The 25728-nt window shown below is 40.5% G+C and overlaps 1 protein-coding gene across 1 annotated transcript in view; it reads right to left on the reverse strand.

Moving 5' to 3' along the window:
- Positions 1–1344: 1344 nt before the first annotated feature.
- prrg4 (proline rich Gla (G-carboxyglutamic acid) 4 (transmembrane)) overlaps positions 1345–25728 on the reverse strand; it is a 32362-nt gene continuing 7978 nt past the window's right edge. Inside the window, exons 2-7 of the mRNA XM_078415577.1 lie at positions 22575–22699; positions 16434–16597; positions 15848–15896; positions 13443–13566; positions 7005–7130; positions 1345–4554 (exon numbers count right to left, since the gene is read on the reverse strand). Coding sequence (XP_078271703.1) covers positions 4536–4554; positions 7005–7130; positions 13443–13566; positions 15848–15896; positions 16434–16597; positions 22575–22699 — 607 coding nt within the window. The 3' untranslated portion in view covers positions 1345–4535. The remainder of the gene's footprint in view (positions 4555–7004; positions 7131–13442; positions 13567–15847; positions 15897–16433; positions 16598–22574; positions 22700–25728) is intronic.

Below are 25728 nucleotides of genomic sequence, written 5' to 3' on the forward strand. Positions count from 1 at the left end.
AAAATAGCATAAGCAATTGTAATTTACTGGGGGAATTTAAAATTATAGATCAGGAAGTTACGATTTTACTTTTATTTGCTTCTCCCCAAGTGATGAAAAAGGCTTTATCCCTTTTTAATACAGAGTTTGTTACTCCATCAAAATATTCAGTAGGCTTATGTAATGTATTACAGCTGGACATGGGCTATTGTAGGACATGTAACATCAGTGAACAAATTACTTCCTCTCAACTACTCTCAAGAAATCAGATATATCACGGTATTAAAAACAGGAAATTTGAGGGAAAGATATCAATTTTCAGTAAGAACAGATTGTTAAATTGATAGTGGCACATAGGTGCAGCTGGTAGAGGTGATACCCCACAGTTCAGGAAACAAAGATGACCCTGTTGTGTCCAACCACATTTGTATTATAATTGTATGTATTTCCTCTGGATGCTCCGGTTTCCTCCCATATCCCAAAGACATACAGATTGGTAGCTTAATTGGCCGCTGTAAATGACCCCAAGGACATACGTGAGCAAGAGAATTTGGATGTTGATGGGAATGTTGCAGTGAAAATTGGTGGGGAAACAGGATAAATGTGAGCTAGTATGAACTCAATGGGCCAAAAGAGCCTCTTTGTTGTAAGGAAAAACAAAATCTTTTGCAGTTCTACAACAGTACGGAACATTACAAAGGCAATTTAAGGACATGCTACCCTATTACGAAGAAAATTTAAATTCAGAATGTTGTAACATATCATTCATCAGTGCATTGAGATAATATATTCAAGCTTCAACTGCTTCCAGCACAGATTTAAATCAAAATCCTTTGGATAAAAGTAATATCCAGTGGGTGTTCATTGGCACAATTAGTTTGCTTGGATGGATTCAATAGCATGGCGTCATCCAGACCATGTTGATAACAATATGAAAAAGATACCTCTACACACACCACTAGCATACTGTGGACTCTGCTGCACATTCTGTCCACTGGATATACTGCCAAAGTTCACCCCAGCTTCTTTCCCTGCATTTCTTGGAACAGTGACCACTTTCGTCTTAGGCAATGGTAGCAGGTGTATTGGAAGGTTGTGGCATCCTTTGTCATACACTCTACAATTAGGTACTGCCAATGTTTGATGCAGCAAGTTGTTACAATCTGGAATGCATTCCCTACAAAGTGAAAGATAATTTAATACCAACTTTGAAGGAGGAAATTGGATATAGAAATTGGACTTTGTGTTCATTCAAACTAAAGACATCTTTATAGAAAGAAGTTATGCAGAATAGTTGAGTTTGAAAAAATTACAAGCGCTCTTGAAGATTTTTAAAAATGAAAACAGGTTTTATTTAGAATTAAAACATGTTACAAATAGTTAACAATCTATTAACACAAAAATATAATCCACTGAATTAAAAAGAAACAAGGGAAAGAAATTACTTGAACAGTCCAGGCTAGAGAATTGATTATTTGAAGGTGAAATTCTGGAGGCCAATTTTCTGAACATCAATATGAAAGGATATCAGCGATGACATGGGCTAGAGGAACATAAAACCAAAGCGTACTGGGAAAATGTTTAATTTCTGCTAGAGTAATGTTTATTTTGGTTAAGGGTCAGAGAGTTTGGAGAGAAAGTACTGTGCAATTAGTGTCATCCGTTCCAGAGGGCAACCACTTGCCTTAAAATTTCCAAAGAAGTCTTTAGACAAATCTAAATAGCATTTGCACTCCAAAATAAACTTGGCAAATTCAGAATTACAAAATTGTAATTATAGTTAACTAAAGCCTCTCAGATTTCTTAATAGTTCAGAAATTAAGTATAGTCTACTGTCTGCACTTTATTCACAGTGCAATATCATAACCCTGCAAGGTATGAAATTACCCGAATGTGCCCCCCCCACCCCCCCTCCAAACTTCATGCATGCAGTATTTCCTATGTTAAAAAGAAATGTAAGCAAGTTTAATTAGGCCTCTGTGAGACCTTGAACTAAAGCAGCTTCTCTCTTCCAGTCAGATGTGCTGAGGTGTAGGCATTCGAATCTTGAGTGAGGTGACTTACGAAAGTCCTTTTCTTTCCCTACAGGTCTTTTGTGGCAAGAAGATTTCCTGAGACAATTTATCTGAGTTTAATTAGTCTGAACAGGCAACAACAATAATTAATGCTCAGAAAACTAAAAGTGACATGACAGGTATTGCATGCTCCAATTTTCCGATCTACTGAAAGTATTATCTCTCAAGGTACAATTCCACAAGCCCCCTTCATTATTACAAATTTATCCAAATGGCATCATTCAGTGATGACAGCTTGTACATTTGCAAATGCAATTTACATGGAACTTTCAGTAGTAGTTTCTGCAAAGTGATTTGGAAATGGAACTTTAAACCAACATTTATTTCTCTATTCAATGTATAGTGACTCAAACTCTAGCCTGACAGATGATTTAGCACCTACTGGGAATGGGCCCGAGTCTGGAATTTCTGTAGTCTATGATCAATTATGTAAATAGGTGAATTCAAATAAAAAGGCTAGGACTTTATTCCTTGGAACATAGGAGGCTGAGGGGTGATCTTATCCGGGGGTATAAAATCATGAGGGGAATTGATAGGGTAAATATACAGAGTCGTTTACCTAGAGTAGGGGAAAGATTTAATAGGAACGCAAGGGGTCATTTTTTACACAGAGGGTGGTGGGTATATAGAATGAGCTGCCAGAAAAGGTAGTTGAGGCAGGTTAAGGATGAAACAAAACAGGTTGGGTTAGTTTAGAGTGAAAAAACATTATCTAAACTTGCTCAAATCCAAGTATATATTTGGTATATGTGACTACCAAGTGTTCTTGGACATTGATGTAATCAAAACCCTATAATGCCCATCATTTCCTCATTTCTAACATTTACTAATGTGCCTAACTAAATTTCTGCGTTCTACAGAAAGTCAGGATCAATTCAAGTATTGGACACATTGTCAGCTGAAGTATATTTGTGAGCAGAATTAATAAGCAGTAATTATTCTAACTTCACCAACCTTTTCTTTGACAAGATGCTTCACACAAGTACGCAGGGAATGGAGGTAGATGGATCATGTGCAGGCAGAAGGGATTAATTTAAGTAGGCATCATGTTCAACACAGACACCATGGTCAAAGGGCTTGTGCAATCTATTCCACATTCTGTGTTCACCATTCTAGTAATCCTTTGTCAGAACCCGTGATCCATCTTTCAACAATTGTTTTGAGTTGGTACTTAATGCAAAGCCCAGAGCTTTCTTTCGACTTAAGACTCTGACATCACAGGAACACACAAATATTAAATAATTGGCATAAAGTGTACTACAGAATATAACAAGTCCATTTGATACCATAATCTCATGGTGTGAAGGTCATAAATTCAGGACACCAAGTAAACTGGTGTGCCAGTTTCTCAAAGTGGCCGTGAATGTGATAAATATTGAGAGTTCATTCCTCAGCTCAGTGCTGGGGGCATGGCAGAGAGAGAAAATGAATAAAGGTGACAATGAATTTGCTCCTGAGCCTGTCGTTGTAGGAGGCACAATAGAATGGAAATGTTGGAATCTGGAGCAACAAACAATCTACTGGAGTAACTCACCAGGTTGAGCAGTGGAAAGGAATTTCAGACCTGACACAGGCTCTCGATTGAAACATTTCCAATAAGTCACCCCTCACAAAGATACTGCTCGACCTGCTGTGTTCCTCTCACAGATTGTTTGCAACCTCAGCCCTTGATGTTGTGGCTGAAATGTTACAGGACCACCTGAATTGCCAGGGAGACTGCAAGTTGGATGATCAGTTCAGGTGATAAGAATGCAGATCTGCATTGATTTTGATAGTTACATTTGAAGACTGGTTGAAAGAAATGTTGATAAGCAGTGATCTGAAGTACCAGCAAATTAAGTAATTAACACTCAAGATTCCAGGATTAGTGTCCTCTTTAATAAGAAGCAGTTTTCAAAGCCAGTGTTTTGTGACCGATCATGATTTGGCTGATTGAACTACTAGACCAACATAGAACAGTAGATGATTTCTTTTTAGGAAAATATTATAACTAGCGTATTTATAAATGATGTCTGAGAGACATTACGGAAGACAAATGCTTTAGTACTCCGACCTATTTAACTCTAGCCCAATACAAATATTTTCATTTTTCCAATTATCCTTGGAGTTGCAAATCCTGCATCTTGGAAGCAATGAGATGTGCTACTGCCAAACTGTCGAGAAGGTCAGTAGTTTGTGGGATTTATAACTGCATTAGCTAATATGTTATTCCTTCACATGATAGAATAAGAAAGTGTATTAAAAAGGTTAAAGTATGAAAAATAAACCAACAATTTTTTTATCACTTCTGAAAAACTTTACATCCACATAGATCAATATCATACAAATATCACATATTCAAATTACAAACAATAATTAATTTAATTTTATAGTGCATGTTTCATTATTAAAATACCCACTGAATATAAATGTTTATATATTAGTGCCATTTTTTAAAATCAAGTTTAATTTGTCTATTCTTGTTCTGAAGCGATGAGATTTTCAGGAACCAGAAGATGACCTGTAAAAACAATACATTTGAGAAACAAATTTTACAAAGGAATCTATATAAATGAATAATCTTCAATGTGGGAAGTTGATATGGGGCTGCTTCCATATTCCTCTCTGACTGAGAGGGTTTTGCTTCATAACAGAAGCCTCCGTGTCGTGGGACTGGAAACTGGAAGTGTCCTGAGCTAATTCTGCGACCACCGTCATCTCTTGTAACAAGAGATGACTCCCACTGATTGTCGCCGGAAGCTTGCGTCCTTTTCAGGACGGACGATGACAGCGATGTCAACATTTAAAACATGGATGATGGACACGAAAGAAGAAGAAGCTTCAGTTACAAATTCAGAGACGAGCATTGGGCTGAAGGACCTGTTTCCATGCTTTATCCTCATGTCTCCATCTATCTAATCAAACCTTAAAAAACCTCTTTCAGTTCAGGCCTCAGCTCCTTTACAGAGAAAACAACAACTTGCACATGTGGCAAGTCTAAAAGGATCCAACATTTTTGGCCAGATTTTTAATATCCATTATACAATATGCAGATCAGAATGATTCACAGTATTACCTAGGGTAATCTTATCAACATACTATTCTTGTTTAACAGAAATTTCCTAATTTTCAAAAGAAGATTTGAACTACTTTAGTGGCTAAAAACGTTGTGTACTGGACATTCCAAACTGCTTTATTGCAAATTAAATATCTTTATTGTGTTGCAATGAAGAAAACCTGGTAATGTTGACTTGCTAATTAGGGTTATCATCCTGGTCAAAACATTGGAGACTTGCAAAGGTCAAGGGCTTGTGCGTTACAAGGAGATATTCAGGATGGGGAGGAGTCCCAGTTTTGCCCATAATGATTGCCCAAGGATGCATAAAAAACATTCAGCAAGCCCTCTGCCTGCTGACTCAGGTGGTTAACCTCTCTTATGTGATTTTGAGGATTTTTTTGTTCTGCAGCAGTCAAGCAGCAAGTATCAATGGTACTGTAGCTGTACTTGCTTATGACAGGTGGGCTATCAAGTTGACCGGAGGACACAAATAGATGGGCATGGAATATTATAGTGTCATAGTCATAGTTTTCCAGCACAGAAAAGGATACTTCAGCTTATAATGACCATCAACCACCCATTTATACATCCATTTTATTCTTATTATCCCTGAAACTTCCACCAGATTCTCCCACTCACCTACAGTATACATTAAGGATAAATTGGCAGTGGGAGGAACACCACGTAATCATGGGGAGAACACGCAACCTTCACACACAGGGCAATTGAGGACAGTATTGAAGGTTGGTGGAGTTGTGAGATAGCAAATCTATTAACTGTTATGGAAATGTGAGATTGTCTACTTTAAATCGAAGAATTAAAAAGATGTGTTTTTATTTTTAATTATTGCAACGCTACAAAATGATACAAAGGAATCTGGAGTCCTGTTACGTACACCAGTAAATGTCAACGTGCAGGTAGAGCAAGTAAATGGAATGTTTGCCTTCATATGAGGGTGTTAAAATAGGAAACTTTTGATGCAATGTTACAGGGTGCTAGGAAGAACATATCTGTAGTCAGTTTTTGATCTCTATACTTAAGGATGTGCTTCTGTCGTAGGCAATGTGAAGAAAATGTACTAAACTGGTTCCAGGGATGAAGGAGTTGATATGTGAAGAAAGATTGAACATTTTGTGCCAATGCTCAAGGGAGGAAGGGAAAATCAGAGGTGATTGGATTGAAACTTATAATTGTGAGTGAGAGTTTCCCTTGATGGGGGTAACGAGAGCTAGAGGGCATGGTTTCAGAATTAAATGGGCTATGTATCTTCAGAATTTTCAACCACAGAGCGCCGTGGAGACAAAGTCACTGAATATAGAGATAAACTGCAAGAGAGTTAAGGAGTGCAGCAAACCACAAGTATCCAACAACTTTCGTGCTCAACTTCACAAACTTCCATGGTGCTAATTAAAGTGACAGTAGGTGAGTAATGGTGACACCCATATCACCGCATTTCCAGATCAACAACAGGTGCACCATTTATATCGTGTTTAATCACCTTCAACCTCAAGAGAGTGAAACAGTGTTGAGGGGAAGATTGGATAAACCCTAATTTTACTCAATGGCAGAGTGGTCTTGAGAATCTGCTTCTTGTTCTTATGTTAATTTACCATTGTGGGTTGAGGGAATCTGGAAACTCATGATTCAGAGGAGAATGCTGCAAACTGAGCCAACATCGGATTTTGATATTAACTCTCTTTAAATTAATCCCTGTGCCCAGTTTGCTTATTTGATGGATTAATGAAGTTTAATTCATAATGTCTCTTTCACACACTTGCATCAACCCAAAACAATGTAAAGTCCGTAAACTGTGAGTTGCGAATGATCATCTGTGCAATGCATCAGGAATATATTGACTAAACTAATGCAGTAACTATTTCATTCTTCTAAAAGACATCGACCGTATGACATACCTTTGGTAGGGAGGTGGAGGAGCATCATGCTGCCCGGTCGCCACAAGTGCTTGCTCATAGGAAGGCAGAGTTGGCTTTGTGTTTTCAGGAATAGGCATAAGGCTGATGCAGTTTTCTTCAGTCCTCCTAATAAAACAAGGGCATTAAATGTGTCTGAACATTTTAATCGGCCATGATTTTCTTACGAGAACAGGAAAGAAAAGTGCATTTTAGCCAGCATGTCAGGAGGAGCAATAATCATCTTTAGGCTCCATTAACTACAATTAAATACATCCCATAAACAGTTTCACTTGACCCAATATTATTGCAAATTACATTGTCTACAAACAGAGTTCTGACAAACTTATTGCAGTTGTATATAAAATGAATCAGCTGAGAAAAGTCCTTGATCTTTAAGTTTATACTGTGAATGTAGTTTTTTTTAAAACAATTGCCTACATGTCAACTTCCGAGTCACACATTGGAATCGTTCCATTTTCATTTTGGAACAAGCGTATCCAACAACCTTCATGCTCAACATCACAAACTTCCATGGTGTTAATTAATATTACTGTTGGCGAGGCCTCATTGAAACTTAACCAAATAGTGAAAGGCTTGGCTAGAGTGGATGTGGAGAGGCTGTTTCAACTATGGGAGAGTCTTGGACCAGAGGGCAAAGCCGAAGAATAAAAGCACATACCTTTAGAAAGCAAATTTCTTTAGTCAGAGGGTGGCGAATCTGTGGAATTCATTGCCATTTGATGGCCTTGGTATTTTAAGGACGGAGATCGATAAGATTCCAATGTTCTATAGATTCAGGATCAGTTCCCGTGGATTGGAGGGTAGCTAATGTTATCCCACTTTTTAAGAAAGGAGGGAGCGAGAAAACGGGAAATTATAGACCAGTTAGCCTGACATCAGTGGTAGGGAAGATGCTGGAGTCAATTATAAAAGAAGAAATTGCAGAATATTTGGATAGCAGTAACAGGATCGTTCCGAGTCAGCATGGATTTACGATGGGGAAATCGTGCTTGACTAATCTTCTGGAATTTTTTGAGGATATAACTAGGAAAATGGACAAGGGAGAGCCAGTTGATGTAGTGTACCTGGACTTTCAGAAAGCCTTTGATAAGGTCCCACATCGGAGATTAGTGGGCAAAATTAGAGCACATGGCATTGGGGGTGGGGTACTGACATGGATAGAAAATTGGTTGGCAGACAGGAAACAAAGAGTAGGAATTAATGGGTCCCTTTCAGAATGGCAGGCAGTGACTAGTGGGGTACCGCAAGGCTTGGTGCTGGGACCGCAGCTATTTACAATATACATTAATGACTTAGATGAAGGGATTAAAGGTAACATTAGCAAATTTGCAGATGACACAAAGCTGGGTGGCAGTGTGAACTGTGAGGAGGATGCTATGAGGATACAGGGTGACTTGGTCAAGTTGTGTGAGTGGGTAGATGCCTGGCAGATGCAGTTTAATGTGGATAAATGTGAGGTTATCCACTTTGGTGGTAAGATTATGAAGGCAGATTATTATCTGATTGGTGTCAAGTAAGGACTATCTTTTATCGGACTTTATCTTGCGCTAAACATTATTCCCTGTACCCTGTACACCGGATGGCTTGATTGTAATCATGTATAGTCTTTGTGCTGACTGGATAGCACACAGCAAATGCTTTTCACTGCACCTCGGTACACGTGACACTAAACTAAACAGAGAGTGGTGGGTACCCAGAATGCACTACCAGGAGTGGTGGTGGCGGAGGCAGATACAATAGTGGTAGGCTTTTAGGTAGGTACATGGATGGCAGGGAATGGAGGGATATGGATCACGTGCAAGTAGAGGAGATTAATGTAAGTTAGCATCTTGTTCAGCATGGGCACTGTGGGCCAAAGGGCCTGTTCCTGTGCTGTAACGTTCTATGTTCTATTTCATCTAGGTTTTTCTTCACTCGGCCACAGAATATTTCATTTTTGTAACTATGCCTATTGTAAAAATAGCAATGAGATTTCAAAAGAACTTAATAGAAACAGAGACATAGATGTTCATTAATGGGTCGTAAATTTCGTGTAAACAAAGAATGAGTGGTACATTGTAAACAAAAGTTCTTTTTCTTTCTTCATGCAAGTCATTTTTTTAAAAACTAAGTTAATATGCACCTTTTAATAGAGCAGAGCCACTTTATTGTAATCTAAAAGGGAGGTTTTTCCAAGTCAAAAGAAGTTTTATTTCCTCCCTAATGAATACTCCTGTTATGAAGCATTCTTTCAATTTGCTATCAAGGTTTGGTTCAAGGAACTGCAGATACTGATTGCAAAAAAGACACAAAGTGCTGGAGTGAAGAAGGACCCCAACCTAAAATTTCACGTATCCATGTTCTCTAGAGATGCTGCCTGAATCGTTGAGTTACTCCAGTACTTTGTGTCTTTTTTTTCTATCAAGGTTTGCTGATTAAGTTGTGATTAATTAAGTTAATGCTGAGAAATTAAATTCTGGGCTTAATACATAAATATGGTTCCAGTTCCAGTTTATTTTTATAAAGATGAGTAATATATTTTTGATGAGATCAGTGCAGTTGTGGTTCTCAGCTAGGGTAGGCAATTTTTCTTTAACGACCTGGAGTCCAAAGTGGAAAATAAAATCCCAAGTCAGGCTTCCATCTAATGAGACTAACTGGAAATCATGAGCAGTGTCGGGTTGGGCTTTGTGGAGGACTGCATTGAACTGTTCCCCATGAATCCAACATGCAGAGGCAGTCAGAACAGGTGGTGATGAAATAAAAAGTGATTCATATTCTCAATGCCTCCCTCTTGTTGGCTTGAGTTACAAATGTAAATACAGGGCCCAGATTGCATCTTAATATTTGGCAGAGACATTTGGCATCTTTAAATAATATGGAAAGTCCAACTCGTTTAACATTGAAATCCATCTTGCACTTTCTGAGCCGCTTTGTATACCAGCACATTGAACACAAAGTCCAAAAACTTTAAAAGTCTTTTGTGGCTGCTTTAAAATAGAGTAAAGGTTGAGCCTCAAGTCAATTCTGTTGGGACAGAAGCTACACTAGAAAATAGGGTTTTTGCACCATCACACTGACTTAAACGAAACAGAGGAACAAAGTCAATGTCTAGAACTTATTATTCAGTAGATAATCTGTTACTGATTTAGCTATTCTTGTAATAAATGAAGTATGAGCAGTTTGCTAATATTTTAAAAGATTTTATGAGAAAGAGAAGTCAGCTGCTTTCCTGCGATTTGATTTTTAAATTTGAATTTGACTAATTAATATTTCTCCAGAGGGTGAGAATTTCAGAGAGATACAGAGGTGCTCATGTAGAAAAGTTGCAGGAATTATAACAGAAAGGGAGGTTACTAGCTCCAATGATGTAGAATCTGTATGGATAGAGCAAAGAAATACCAAGGGGCGGTATACTTTGTAGGATTAACAGTGCAGAGTCAACAGCTTCAAGCTCCCAGGTGTGCATCTCTCTGGGCCCAGCACTTTGAAGCAATCACAAAGAAAGCTCATCAATACTTCTACTTCCTTAGGTCATTTGACATGCACTCTAATTGAACTTCTACAGATATACAGTAGAGAGCATGCTGAATGGTTGCATCATGGCCTGGTTCAGTAAGTCAAATGCCCAGGAACGAAGGACACTGAGCAAGTGGTGGATTTACAGGAAGCACTGCCTCAAAAAGGCAGCTTATATCAAAGACCCACAGGGCACTGGCCATGCTCTCATCTCCCATTGGGAAAAAAGTACAGGAGCCTGAAAACCACCATCTCCAGCTTCTTCCCAGTAACCCTTGGGCTCTTGAACACTGCACAACATAAACCACTGCCTCAGCAGATATAATCGACTGTGGACTTTATTCTGGCTGTCCTACACAGTCTGGTTTTGCAGTATTATTGTCTGTTTAGTATTACTGATTAAATTTTTGCATTATTGATTATTATGTGTAATTGCTTTAATGTGCTTGTAAAGCTATAGCAAGTAGGAATTTATTTGTTCTGTCGCCGGTAATATATGACAAGTAGACGCTCTTGACTTGATTCTTGAAAACAATCAAGGAGGGCAGGGAGAATGTGCAAATTCTGCACAGTATGGGAGGAAACCGAAGATCTCGGAGAAAACCCACGTGGGTCACGGGGAGAATGTTCAAACTCCCTGCAGACAAGCACCCATAGTCAGGATGGAACCAGGGTCTCTGGTGCTGTGAGGCAGTAGCTCTACCATTACGCCAACGTGCTGCCCTATTTTGGATTTTGAAGGATTTTGTAGATGGTATACACCGACCGGAGTCACAACATTATTTCAGATTTATTGAATTACATTAATTTTATTTCCATGGTGGGATTGAAACAAGTCTCAACAAGATTGGACTCTCGCACTGGCCCTTGGCATTCAGTAGACTTTCAATCGCTGAATCATTATTTAAGTTGGCAAACAGTTGTGTGACGACACGAATAAATAAAAAATTATTGAAGTTACTCGACGTCCCGTACCCATCACGTTTATAGTGTTTCTATTGACAAAATTCCAATTCAACAACAAAAAGCAACTATGGAATTTGTGATAAACTAATGAATCTGCTGATGAAGAAAATATCTGAAATAAAATCGAGATCTAGTTTGATCGCCGGGAGCTTTTGCAGGGTGCAACTGTGATGCCATCTAGTGGTCAAGTGGAGGAACAAACACGGACATCTGTTTGGCATATTTTGTTATCCTTTCTATTTTTCTTCTACCATTTAAAATAAATTCCTAGTTCTGACGTTGTTCACATTAAAACCGTTGAAATCACTTTCCTTTGTGGTTACTGATCAGTGTGCTGTGCATTTCTGCACTGCACATATTGATACTGAACCCTGTGGTACCTCACTGGTCAATGCCAGTCCTGTGCAAGACTGCGAGGCTGAAGAAGGGATCCGACCCAAAGCGTTGCCTGTCCATTCCCTCTACAGATTCCACCTGACCTGCTGCATTCCTCCAGCTATGTGCGTTTTGCTTAAGATTGCAGCATCTGCAGTTTGTTGTGCCTCCACATGATATGCTTTGCTGAGCTGAACTTCAGCCCTGCTACCCCGAGATCCTCCAACCACAACCTCGTTGAACGTCACCATATTCAATTACACTGCCACTGGCTACCAGAGCCCCACATTTGGAAATAACCCCTCTTCTCCTTCAGATTGTGGAGTCATACAGCACAGGATGTCCGTGCTGACCATCAAGTACCCACCTACACTAATCCCACTCACTCGCACTTGGTCTGTAACTTTCTAAAGCCTTGGTGATTCAAGTCTTTGTTTGGAAACTTCTTAAATGTTTTGAGAGGGCCTAGCTCCATCACTCACCCAAACACTGGATTCCAGATTCCATTTATCCTCTGGGTTAAGCAATTTTCCCTCAGAGCCCCTCAATCTTTTATCCCTTACCCAAAACATATGCCCTCTAGTTTCACACACTTCTGCTACTGGGAAAATGTTTCCTATTTTCAACCCTATCCATGGCCCTCATAATGTTGTACATCCCTTTTGGGTCCCTTACAGCCTCCTCTGCTCAATTTATCAACTGAAAAACTCCACCCCAAGCTAAATCTCCCCTGCAACCTTTCCAGTTCAATCACACCTTTCCTAATAATGTGGCGGTCAGCACTACACAGAATCCTCACATAGAACTCCAGTTGAAATTGAATCAGTGTGTTATAACCACGGTCCTTATGTGGATCAGTAGCAAATCTTGTTTGATAAATGTACCTCTGAAGCATTTTCACTACAAAATGCTATGAATGAATGTTGATTGCTATTTACTGAAAAGCAGATAGGAAGCACTTTCTAATTATTGCTCTGTGTGAATAGCTTGTTGCATCACTCTAGACTGCGAGGTTCAGGGTTAACTTTCTAAGCACTATTCAAATTTTAGTTGAGAATAAGGGGGCAGCACAGTGGCACACTGGTAGAGTTGCTGCCTTACAGTCCCATGAGATCCCAGTTCGATTCTGACTGCGGGTGCTGTCTGCAACAGAGTTGTATGTTCTCGCTGTGACTGCATGGGTTTTCTCCAGGTGCTCAGGTTTCCTCCCACATTCGTGCAGGTTTGTCGGTTAATTGGCTTCTCCAACTTGTCCCTAGTGTGTAGGATAGAACTGGTGTACGGATGATCGCTGGTTGGCGTGGACTTGGTTAGCCAAAGAGCCTATTTCCACAATGTATCTCCAAACTAAAAAAGTTTAGTATGCAACTAGTAACATGCTGGAGATTTGCAGATTAAAAGATTCACACTTCACCATAATTCCTCAATGATGTTTCAGATTTCATAAAAACTTGTTTTAAAGAGTGAATTAAAGCACAAATCACAACTTGCTGAGTTTTGAAAAATGATCATGAGTTTTTTGAAAAGCCTTATCATGTATACATCACAGATAATGTTTAACCCAACGCAGAAACTCACCTCGTCCTATTTCGAGCTTTAGATCTGTATTTCCAATAATACCAGAAGAACAATCCCAATGCAATTAAAAAGATCATAGTGCCAAAGAAGGCTGTCAGAATTGTAGTAACATCAGATGTACCTCCTGAAAAGATAAGGTGAAGAGACACAATCAAAGTGGTCAAGACAAATCTTCAATCATTTTACTTTGAAGTTTGGTAATTTTCAATACAAATTATTTGAACTCTTGTGGTTTGTGTTTAGCTGTGATAGATTTTGTCTCGTGGGTCACAGCAGAATGGAGCAATGTTGTGCAGAAAATAATGAATTTGTGAGGGACTTTCAGCAAAGAACATAGTCATTGACAAAACGGGTATTTACTGTCCATTACTATTGCTGATGGAAAAATTACGGGTGAATTACCTTATTCTTAAACATCTGCAGTCTGTATAAAAGTTCCCCTACAATATGCTAAGGTAGGCTACCTTCCCATTGTTCTGACGATGTGAATTTCTGCACAGATTCCCCTGAAATGTTGTTCTTCTTCCCAGACCATGAGTTCCCACCTGCTGTAGTGGATGAGCCCTTAACCACATCTCAGCTGTTTCCACCACCTCTGCTCTCAACACTTCTCCTGTACAGACCAAGAACAGAGTTCCCCTGGCCTTACCATCCACCAAGCCTCTGCATCCAACCGATCATCCTTACCAATTTCCAAAATTCCAACAAGATTCCACCACCAGTCACATATCCACATCTCCCTGTTTTGTAATCAATCTATTACAAAGTATTCGGTGACCATAAAGCATTTATTAAACCCATGCAGAGTGAGCGATACATACTATCAGTCTGAAGAAGGGTCTCGACCCGAAACGTCACCCATTCCTTCTCTCCCGAGATGCTGCCTGACCTGCTGAGTTACTCCAGCATTTTGTGAATAGAGCGATACATACTGTTGCGTTCCTTGCTTCAGCTTACAGACTAACAACTAAGGGAACAAGCAACAAGCTGACTATATCAGTGACTCCAGTCCTACCTAAATCCTGGACTGGATTATATAGTGGAATGAGTACCATGCATACGATATGTGGTGAAGGTTATATAGACAGAGATAAATATGGTTGATCTACACTCCCCATCAGCATTTTGTTGCAATCGTTCCCTTTGCAACTCCCCAGTCATTCTTCTACATCCAGCGATCACGCCTTGACTCACGGCACATTCCCACACAACCAGACGTAACACCCGACCTTTCACCTCCGCCCTCCCCACTGTCCAGGGATCCAAACAGCCTTACCCGGTGAAGCAGTGATCCACTTGCATCAAATCTAGTGTGCTACAATACGTGTTCTGCTCTAGACACCAGCCGTAGGTTGGATGATCAATATGCAGGTACCTGCACTCAATCTGCAAGAATGATCCTGAGCTTCCAATTACCATCACCATCCCACTGACCTTTCTGTCTGTAGTCTCCTGCAGCTGTATGACCAGCATCTCATCTTCTGTCCAGACATGGTGCAGTCTTTCGGACACAATATCAGGTTCAACAACTTTTGGTAACTAATTCTTTCTGCCTGTATCTGTCATATTATGCTGATCAATGTTTCTTTTCCTTTTTGTATAGTCTGGTCTGCTGTGCAACACATTACAGATAAATAATTTAAATCCAACTGCTCCCTAACCATCTTATTATTAGTCTTGCCCTATCAGGATATCCCTTTGTTCAAACCATTCCACTCCACATCTTCTCTCCCACTGAAAACTAACTTGCTTTTCTCTCTCTCCCAGAGCTGAGGAACAATCCCCAACCCAGAAACATTGCCTGTTTCTCTTTCCACAGATGCTGCCTGACTTGCTGAGTGCTCCCAGCACTTTTTGTTTTACTTCTGATTTCCAGCACCTGCAATTTTTTTAAAACAATTTTCAGAAAACCTTTGCAATTTGCTCTCCCTATTGCAGATCAACAGACATGAACTCCCAGGTTTATGTTCCTAAGGCTAGTCTCCATCAATACAAAATGCTCTGCATTTATTATCCTTGGCCACACTGGCAGTCTTGGTCGCTATCACCAACAATGGTGGCAGCAGGTACAAGAGAACACCACCACCTACAGATTCCCCTCCCAACTGCACATCTTCCTGACTTGATAATTCTTCATCCCCAATAGACAATAGTTGCAGGATTAGGCCATTCGGCTCTTCACGCCAGCACCGCCATTCACTGTGATCATGGCTGATCATCCACAATCAGTCAATGCATCCAAATTATGAAACTTCTACTCCTACAATGTTGTGGGAGTGCCTTAACGTGAATCATTTTAGGAATTTAAGATGGTGGCTCAGTGGCCATTTCTCAAGCGCAATACATGCCAGTGATATCTTTAAGATGAATAAGATTACACTGGCAATAACAAAAGTATCTCTTACCTGACTGAGCATAGGGGCCCTTTGTTGTGTACACTTTCCAAAAGTTATGCTAAAATTAAAAATAAAAGTATTTAAAAAATAAAAGCATTTTATTCCCCGCAGTAATAAGACATGTCATTTTGAATTACAATTTAAATAATGTTCAACCCTGGAAGTTTGAAAGAAAAGCATCATTTTGTACAATCGTAGAGATTAAGTCCAGATATGATGGCAGCTCAGTGTTGAGTTTGAATGATTTTAATTAGGAGCTTCTCCAATAAAAAGCATTCATTTCAAACTGTGGAGTTTGGAGAAGGACAAGATTTAATTTGGCAACAATACTCCAGCAAAGAGAAAGATTGCCGACATATGGACTATATGAACTCTCTGCCAGACTGAGTGTCAAGGATCAGCTAGCAGCATGGCACTGTTTCATACCATTTTGTGGTATGAGACATTTTTAAAATTTAAAAACTGAAGTATTTTATTAAGTTAACAACTTCAACACTATTTTTGAAAATAGCATCAATTGTTAAATGCCATACCTGTTTATAGTGTACACACATCATCAGTGCAAAATAAATAAATTAGGAATAAAATACTCAACTGTTTTCTTATCGTCTTCAAAAACCTCTCGTGCTTCTTCATAGTTACAAATCTCTTCGTTACACTCTCTTTCAAGATTTCCTTGGGTGAAGATCTCAAAATCCCACTGATTATATAGAAGACGACGTCCCAAGAAACTGAGAGCTTCATCTTCCCTGATAAATTCTGATGGAGGCATAAACAAAAGAATCATAACAGCTGAAAAACTGACTGTATCGACTAACATTCTTAATTACAGGCATGTGAGTGAGGTAAAAAAAACAAAAGAGGAAGAGCTGAGCACTTGTGCGAGGCGTACAACGAGGGTCAAAAAATCGGAACATTTAAAAAAATTTACACACAAAATTACCCGTTTCAAGCCTCTTTTAGTGCATTTCAAAGTAAAAACAGACATTACAAAATAATGTGAATATGTCACTGTACACTAATAACATTTAGTAAATTCTCACATTAATTGAAAATCAGCCCAAAAAGGTGGTAATTGGCTTTTCTGCTGTGTTTTATATTTTAACCCTGTCTTAATTAATTTAGTTATATAATCTTGCACTTAAATGTAATATTTACTCATTACAGTTCCACCACTGATTTTCTGGCACTCTTAGTTCCATAGCTTTGCTGGTTTATCCAGCAGGCCAAGGAAGCCGGCCATGGGGATAGATGTGCTGGCTCCAGCTGGGCTGGAGTTCCAGAGCCCCGGCCGCAGGTTGCAAATTCTACCCACCGATCGTCCGTGGAAGTCCCGATGAGGTTGAGATTGGCTGCCTTGCCCAGCCTGGGTGCCATATTTCCGGAGAGACTTCTACTGCGCGGGGGATTTCTCGCGGAACCTCTAGCGGCCGAATTGACAAATTGGCCATGGAAGTCCCGATGAGGTCGAGATTGGCTGCCTTGCCCAGCCTAGGTGCCACATTTTCGGAGAGACTTCTAGTGTGCGTGGGGGGGTTCACGCGAACCCCTAGTGACCTCTAGCAGAACCCTAGTGTTCATTACAAGTCTATAAATCGCTTTTTTTTTCCCTTTCTTTTTTTCGATCCGATTTCTCCATTTATTTGACAAAGTGAAAAACGCGGAAACCATGCAGAAAGCGCGAAAAATGGATTTTAAAAACGCGTAAATCCGCGGATAATTCACATGCCTGTGATTAGGAGGCCAATCTAATCACATCCTCTAACCAAAACCAAAACATGTCTACTCTTTCGACTGTACGCACTCTCTTTTTGGAGTCTGTTCCAACCTGAGTAATGATCACGAATATATGAATCATCATTGTAGGATGCATCTTTCTCTATTTATTCCAGCATTTTATGCCCATTTCACCAGGAAAAAGATTTTGTGAAATGACCCATGTAAATATATCTATAAATATATATATAGATAAATAGCACGAAGGTATCACAAAATGCTGGAGTAACTCAGCTGGTCAGGCAGCATCTCTGGAGAGAAGGAATGGGTGATGTTTCGGGTCGCGACCCTTCTTCAGACTGCTGCCTGACCCGCTGAGTTACTCCAGCATTTTGTGATACCTTCGATTTGTACCAGCATCTGCAGTTATCTTCCTAGATAGATAGCACTGTTCTATATGGCAGGCAGTATTTCTGGAGAGAAGGAATGGGTGACGTTTCAGGACAAGATCCTTCTCCAGACTGAGTCAGAGCAGAGGGAAACTAGAGATATGGAAGGGTACAAAGAACATGCAAGGTGTGAAAGGACAGATCACAGCAGACGTTGATCAAGGAAATGTACAATGGTTCATTGTTGGATATGGGGAAGGTGACAACGAGGCTTACAAATAGTAAAATTAACCAGGAGCAAAGTGAAACTAGGAGAACGAGGGTGGGGGGACGGATGGAGAGAGAGGGAAAGCAAGGGTTACTTGAAGCTTCAGAATTCAATATTCATTCCATTGGGTTGTAACCTGCCCAAGCAACAGCATCTCTGGAAAAAAGGAATAGGTGACATTTCAAATCGAGATCCGGGGGGGTGGGGGGGGAGCCATAGGTAGGTCTCTGGTTTGTGTGATGGTTTACACTACGTTGAATAAGCCTCGAGCAGAATTTGTAGAGTTGTTGCCTTGACTGCAGGTTCAAATCCCAATCCAGTCACTTCATCAAATAATTAGAGTGACATGGTAGAATCATAATAAAATGACTGCAGTAATATTCAAAGATATAATGCATTCTCATTGGCCAAGGTAATGTGATCAACATGGCTGTTGAGACACATTTAACAAGCTGTTAAACTTTGATTTTTTTTTGTTTACTGGCACTTAGAAAAAATATTTTTCCCCTCAGGCCAACAGCACTATATGGGATCAGTACTCTGAGGAACACCATGCGAGATGCCAGCGTGTTTCAACATCAAGCAGGAGAGTTCATGTCAGTGTTCTGGCCAAAATGTATCCACAAACCAACGTAACAAAGCAAATGTTTTGTGCCGTTATCAGGTTGCTGTGGGTGGGACTTCACTGCCAGAGTGCATGATGACTGTCCATTTCCACAAAACATAATTAGGTCATACGGTTCAATAATTTGTTAACAGTAATTCTTTAGCTTGTCATTTCATAAGGACTCTGAAAATCACTACTTCATTACAAATTTATTTTTCCTTTGAATGACATTAGAATTGAAAGGCTTTCCAAAATATCAACCAGGAAATAGTGGCCTAGATTGTCGGTCTTTAATCTTAGTGAACCCGACTTACACGGAAATTAAGAAACACCCTGAAATATTACTTACTGATGCACTTCAACACTTCGATAATCAAAGTGAGTTATAAAAACACATACCCATTACGCAAATCAGATTTACTAATGCACTATTACAAAAGTCAAACAAAATAGAAAAGAGCAGACACAAGGAACTGAAGATGGTGGTTTACAAAAAATATATATAAAGTGCTGGAGTAACTCAGCTGCTCTGGCAGCATCTCAGGCAAACGTGGATGGGCGATGATCAGGTCAGGACCCCGAAACGTCACCTATCCATGTTCTACAGAGATGCTGCCTGACCCGCTGAGTTACTCCAGCACTCTGTGAAACGTCAGCTATCCATGTTCTCTAGAAATGCTGCCTGACCCGCTGAGTTACTCCAGCACTCTGTGAAACGTCATCTATCCATGTTCTCCAGAGATGCTGCCTGACCCGGAGTTACTCTAGCACTATGTGAAACATCACCTATCCATGTTCTCCAGAAATGCTGCCTGACCCGCTGAGTTACTCCAGCACTATGTGAAACGTCACCTATCCATGTTCTCCAGAAATGCTGCCTGACCCGCTGAGTTACTCCAGCACTATGTGAAACGTCACCTATCCATGTTCTCCAGAAATGCTGCCTGACCCGCTGAGTTACTCCAGCACTCTGTGAAACATCAACTATCAATATTCTCCAGAGATGCTGCCTGATCCGCTGAGTTACTCCAGCATTCTGTGAAACGTCATCTATCCATGTTCTCTAGAGATGCTGCCTGATCCACTGAGTTATTCCAGCACTTTGTACCTTTTTTTTTTTGAAGAGTGCCACTTCAATGAAAATCTTTTAAAGAAAACTACACTAATTTACTCATCATACCTTGAACAACTGGCCTTGTATTTATAGTGAGAGAGAGAATAGTTTACATGGAATAGGAGGGCTAATGGGAGTTGGTGGGATTGCTGTGCTGGGAGCCAGTATGGAAGCAGTGGGCTGAATGGCCTCCTTCTGTGTATTAATAAGTAAGTGCTGAGGATGTACCTTGTACCTTGACTTGAATCATTTAGTGTTCTGTGCATTCTGCTCCTGGCACTGATCCCCAGGTTCAAAGCTGCATCTACTGCACCGGAAAGAGAGTGCAGAGTTCAGGGTAAAGTAGTGTAATTCTTTCATTTTGCAGCCACCGTCGACAGGACTGTTAATATTGCACAGAAAATCTATCTGTGTAAATATACACGTTCAATATTCATCCCAGAATGTTTCCAGCACAAAAAGCATTTTCATACATAACTGACCCAAATGTGATCAAGGAAGGTAATTCATATATGAATCTAACTTTCAAAGGAAACATTGATAGCTTGCTGTGAAATGCTGCTTCCTCCCACTTCGCTCCATGACATTCTGGTGTTTGTGCAAATATGCGTCACAAATAGCCACTTGGCTGATGAATATTTATTTTCCATTCTATGAAACAGTACCACAACACCTACAGGAAAAGTCGTTGCCATGACTCTTGGCAAAAAGCCTGAAACATGCAGACAATTGCATCAAGCCCACAAGTACATTAAGATTTTTAAAAACTAAATTAAAATAAAAGAAAAGTTTCCATTCATTCAGCACTAATGCGGGGAGAATAAAAATGACATGAAAGTATGATTATACCGCTGCGGCACGGTGGCGCAGCGGTAGAGTTGCTGCCTTACAGCGAATGCAGCGCCGGAGACTCAGGTTCGATCCTGACCACGGATGCTGTACTGTACGGAGTTTGTACGTTCTCCCTGTGACCTGCGTGGGTTTTCTCCGAGATCTTCGGTTTCCTCCCACACTCCAAAGACGTACAGGTTTGTAGGTTAATTGGCTTGGCAAATGTAAAAATTGTCCCTAGTGGGTGTAGGATAGTGTTAATGTGCGGGGATCGCTGGGCGGCACGGACCCGGTGGGCCGAAGGGCCTGTTGTTGCGCTGTATCTCTAAAATGTAAAAAAAATCTTTTAAAAAACTTATTGTAAATGGGTAGATACAGTAATGGTTGGCATGGTCTCCATGAGCTGAAGGGCCTGTTGTCTGTCTCCATGACTTTTTGGCCACAGTATATTTAAATCTGGCTAATGAAGATTTCTTTTCTTCATAAATTTGATTGCAACTTAAAGATAGGGAGATGTTGTCTGGGCAGCACAGTGGTGCAGCTCGTTGAGCTGTTGCCTCACATCACCTGAAACCCAGGTTCGATTGTGACTTCAGGTGCTGTCTGTGTAAACCAACACCAAACCAAAACTATACTAGAGGGACTGAACTATAGGGAGCTGTTGTGTAGACTAGGACTTTATTCCTTGAAGCCTAGGAGACCAAAGGCGACGTCATTGAGGAGTATATCATCACAAAGGCCATAGATAGGGTGACTGTACACAGTTTTCTACCTAGGGTTGGTGAATCAATAACTAGAGGGCAGAGGTTCAAGTTGAGAAGGTAACGATTTAGTAAGAACGTGAGGGGCAATTTGTTCACACAGAGAGTGGTATGTATATGGATCAAGCTGACACATAAGTGGTTTGAGGCAGGCACAATCACATTTAAAAGATATTTGGACAGGGGATAGGAAAGGTTTAGAGGGATGAGACAAATTGAGGCAAATGAGACTGGCTTAGGTGGGCATCTGAAAAGACAGGCCGTGGGGTACGAGTACATAGTTCGCCGATAGCAGCAACACATGTAGACAGTGATGAAGGTATATGGCCTGCTTGCCATCGATTAGAGCATTCAGTATAAGAGTTGGGATGTCATGTTATAGTTGTATAAAATTTTGGTTAGGCTCCCTTGGAGAATTGTGTGCAGTTCTGGTCACCAGACTTTTGTTCCAAAAAGACCTCCAAAAACATCACCTGTCCATTTCTCTCCACGGATGCTGCCTGATCCGCTGCGTTCCTCGAGCACTTTTAGTGTTTTACTGAACATTACATACGCATTACTGACACATTACACAAAGGAGCTTAACCTCTCCTTAACAGCGACATTATTTCACCCTACCACAGATATTCCCTTTGTTCCACCTATGGCTCTCCCCACCCTCTCTACTACCTCGACGATCTTATTTCTCTCGTTCCACGTTCTGAAGAAGGGTCCCAGGCCTGAAACATTCTCTTTCCACACATGCAGTCAAGAACTGCAATGTATTTCCCAGCATTTTCTGTTTCAATTCAGATTTCCAATCACTGTATTTAAAAAAATTGTGACCTAATTTCGGCTAAATGGGCATTAAGCCAGGGAATGGAATTGGAATAACGCCTCAAACTCATGGGTATTCCTCAAGTAAACAGGAGCAGATAAACATGCAGATTATAAGTGTCTGACATTTTAACAATGTCAAAATTTAACAATAGACAAGGATCGACACTTGTTCAGCTACGGCAAGAGAAGAGGGGACATTACAATAACATTAAAATTGTAAAGAAGACTTACCTTTACTTTGCAGCTGTGCAGTGCGGCTGCTTTGTGTTGCCGATATATCAGCACAGCATGATAGTACAATAAAGAGGACAGGCAGCTGATTGATGCGCACAGGCAGGTAGAGTTTGACTGTCATCCTGGTAAGAGAGAACTTCATTAATGCCGGATGTGACATGGTAAGGATTATAGATACGGTAAGGGCATCATAAACAACAAGGTTAACATTTAAAGTTTTCAGTTTAAGGTGAAAGGATTTGTTTTTATATACAGAGAATATCGGCTAATAAAGGGGAAAGTATCCCATGTGACGTTTTAAACAACCTATCCATCTGTCACTAAGAATCAGTGGACAGGCACCAAAGTCCCTTTGTTCCTCCACACATCTCAATATCCTCCTATAAAGAGTGCCTTTGCTCGCCCTGTGGCATCTTCCCAATTAATTAATCTTTGGACTAAATTCTTTATGCCTTCTTTTGAAATGAACACATCACTTCTCTCCTCCCAAAATTCTAAACCTTCCCCCGCAGTTTCATCTTCAGATTTATTTACTCTGCCCACATGAGTCTAAATCATTTGGGAATGACACAGTAAAGCCGCTGTCTCATGGCACCAGGGACCTGGGTTTGATCCCAGCAACGTGTGCTCTCTGCGTGGAGTTTGCATGTTATCCATGACCATGTGGGTTTCCCCCAGCTGCTCTGGTTTCCTTTCATATCCCAAAGAGCTGTAGGTTTGTAGATTGGTAGGTTAACTAAATGGCCCCCAGTGTTCAGGTGAGTGGTAGGAACAGAGTTAATAGATGGAAGGTGGGGAGAATAACATGGAATTAGTGTAGGATTAGTGCAAAACTGAGCGCGCAATTGGATAAATGTGGATTGTTTTCTCTAGTGTTGGAGGCTGAGGGGAGACCTGACAGAAATGTATAAAATGTTGAGAATTTTTCGATAGGGTGGACAGTCAGAATATTTTTCCACATGGTAGGAATGTTAAAGATTAGAGGGTGTAGCTTTAACGTGAGAGGAGCAATTTTTGAAGTAGAGGTGTGGGGAGTGTTTCTTTTGCAGAGTGTGGGGAACACACTGCCTGGGGTGGTAGTGGAGGTAGAAATGAGAATGGTATGCACGAGGCTTTTGGACAAGTACATGGATATGCATGGAATACCTTACACGTTGATGTCCAATATTCTTACGCAAGCCATTTATAAGAAATCTTTTGTAATTAGTTTTCAAATGAGGAAATAGTGTGAAAATTTGTTTGTATAAATCACTAAAGACCTTGCAAAGTATGAATTGGATAGAATTATGCAAATTTCCTAACTCACAGGTGGTCTTACAATAGGTTGGCCCTGGCACCGACAGTCTCCGGAGGTTCCCTTACACTGTGACCAGCCAATACCAATTTTGTTCTGCATTTGAAGCGATCTTTGTTTCACAACATTCTGGCAAAATATCCAGATCTCAGCTTCACAATTCAACTTGTGTTTTCCTCAAGTGCCTGATCAACAGTTATCTCAATCAACACGCTGCTGTTTGTGGGATCTTGCTGTGAAAGCTGTTTTCTATGTCACCCACAATAAAGACTCTGCATCATTCGTATAACTAGTTGGCTATAAGGCTGATTGGGTCGACCCGAGGTCAACCAAAGGACTAGTAAAATGACAATTACCATTGTTTCTTCACCCTCAAGATGGGATCTATCAAGAGATCTTTTTTTACTCTGAATGGAAAAGGCAGTGGTTGGAATCAAGGTCACAGAGAGAAACATACCTGACCGCAAAAATCGATTATCTTTCGTCAGAACCTTCGATGAAATGATTCTGAACTGAAAACATCAACTACTTTTCTAACCGAGGCAAAGCAGCAGACTCCTGCATGCAAAACCTGGATAGAGTGGATGTGGAGAGGGTGTTTCCGCTCGTGGGAGAGTCTCGGGACTAGAGATCATAGCCTCAGAATTAAAGGACGTTCTTTTCGGAATGAGGAGGAATTAAAGGACGTTCTTTTCGGGATGAGGAGGAATTTCTTTAGTCAGAGGGTGGTGATTCTGTGGAATTCTTTGCCACAGAAGGCTGTGGAGGGAAAGTCAGTGTATGTATTTAAGGCAGAGATAGATTCTTGATTAGTACAGGTGTCAGAGGTTATGGGGTGAAGGCAGGAGAATGGGGTTAGGAGGGAGAGATAGATCAGCCATGATTGAATAGCGGAGTAGACTCGATGGGCCAATTTCTACTCCTATCACATGACCTTATAATATCTGTTGATCCATAGCACCAACAGGAACTCAATGGTGAAAGCAAACTCCTTAAATAAGCCACAGTTGCTTGCTTTTAAATTAGAGGTACAAAAGAGGGAAGGCAAATTTAAGTGGGAAACAAAACGTTCAAAGGGATACAAATATGTTGAGGGGGAAAATGGTTGCTGTATCAAATGCCTGCACGATATACAGAGTAAAGGGCAGAGGCCTTAGGAATGGTGATGTACAAAGAGATCTTGATGTGCAAGTTCATAATTTCCTGAAAATGGCAATGCAGGTGGATGGGGTAGTGGAAAAAGCATTTGGCATGCTTGCCTTCATGGACCAAGGCACTGAGTACAAGAGTAGGGATGTCACATTACAGATAAATCATTGGTTAGGCTGTACTTGGAGTATATTGTGCACTGTCCTGGTTGCCACACTGCAGGAAAGATATAGTTGCATTAGAAAAAATGCAAAGATTACCAGGATGTGGCATTAAAATGGAGGGCACTCATTACAAGCAGAAAATGGATTGGCTGGGTTTATTATTAATGGAACATAGGAGGCTAAGGAGTGATCTTATAGAGGTTTATAAGATCACAAGGGCCATGGATAAGGTAGACAGCAAGAGGATTTTTTCAAAGAGAGACTGGAGTAACTCAGGCAACATCCCTGGAGAACATGGATAGGCAACCCTTCTTCAGATTGATTGCAGGGGAATGGGAAAGGAAGCTGGGATAGTGGAGGCCAGTAATAGGTGAACACAGGCGAGGGGGGTTAGTTGACAGGCAGATTGTTGGACAAAGGCCAGGGAAGAGAAGACAGGTTTGAGCCTGAAAAGAAATAGAGGTCCAAATTGAGGTTTTTTTCCCCTAGGTTAGGGGAGTCTAACACTAATGGAAGATAGACACAAAAAGCTGGAGTAACTCAG

The sequence above is a fragment of the Rhinoraja longicauda genome, chromosome 18 (genome assembly GCF_053455715.1).
Source record: "Rhinoraja longicauda isolate Sanriku21f chromosome 18, sRhiLon1.1, whole genome shotgun sequence".
Classification (NCBI taxonomy): Eukaryota; Metazoa; Chordata; class Chondrichthyes; order Rajiformes; family Arhynchobatidae; genus Rhinoraja; species Rhinoraja longicauda.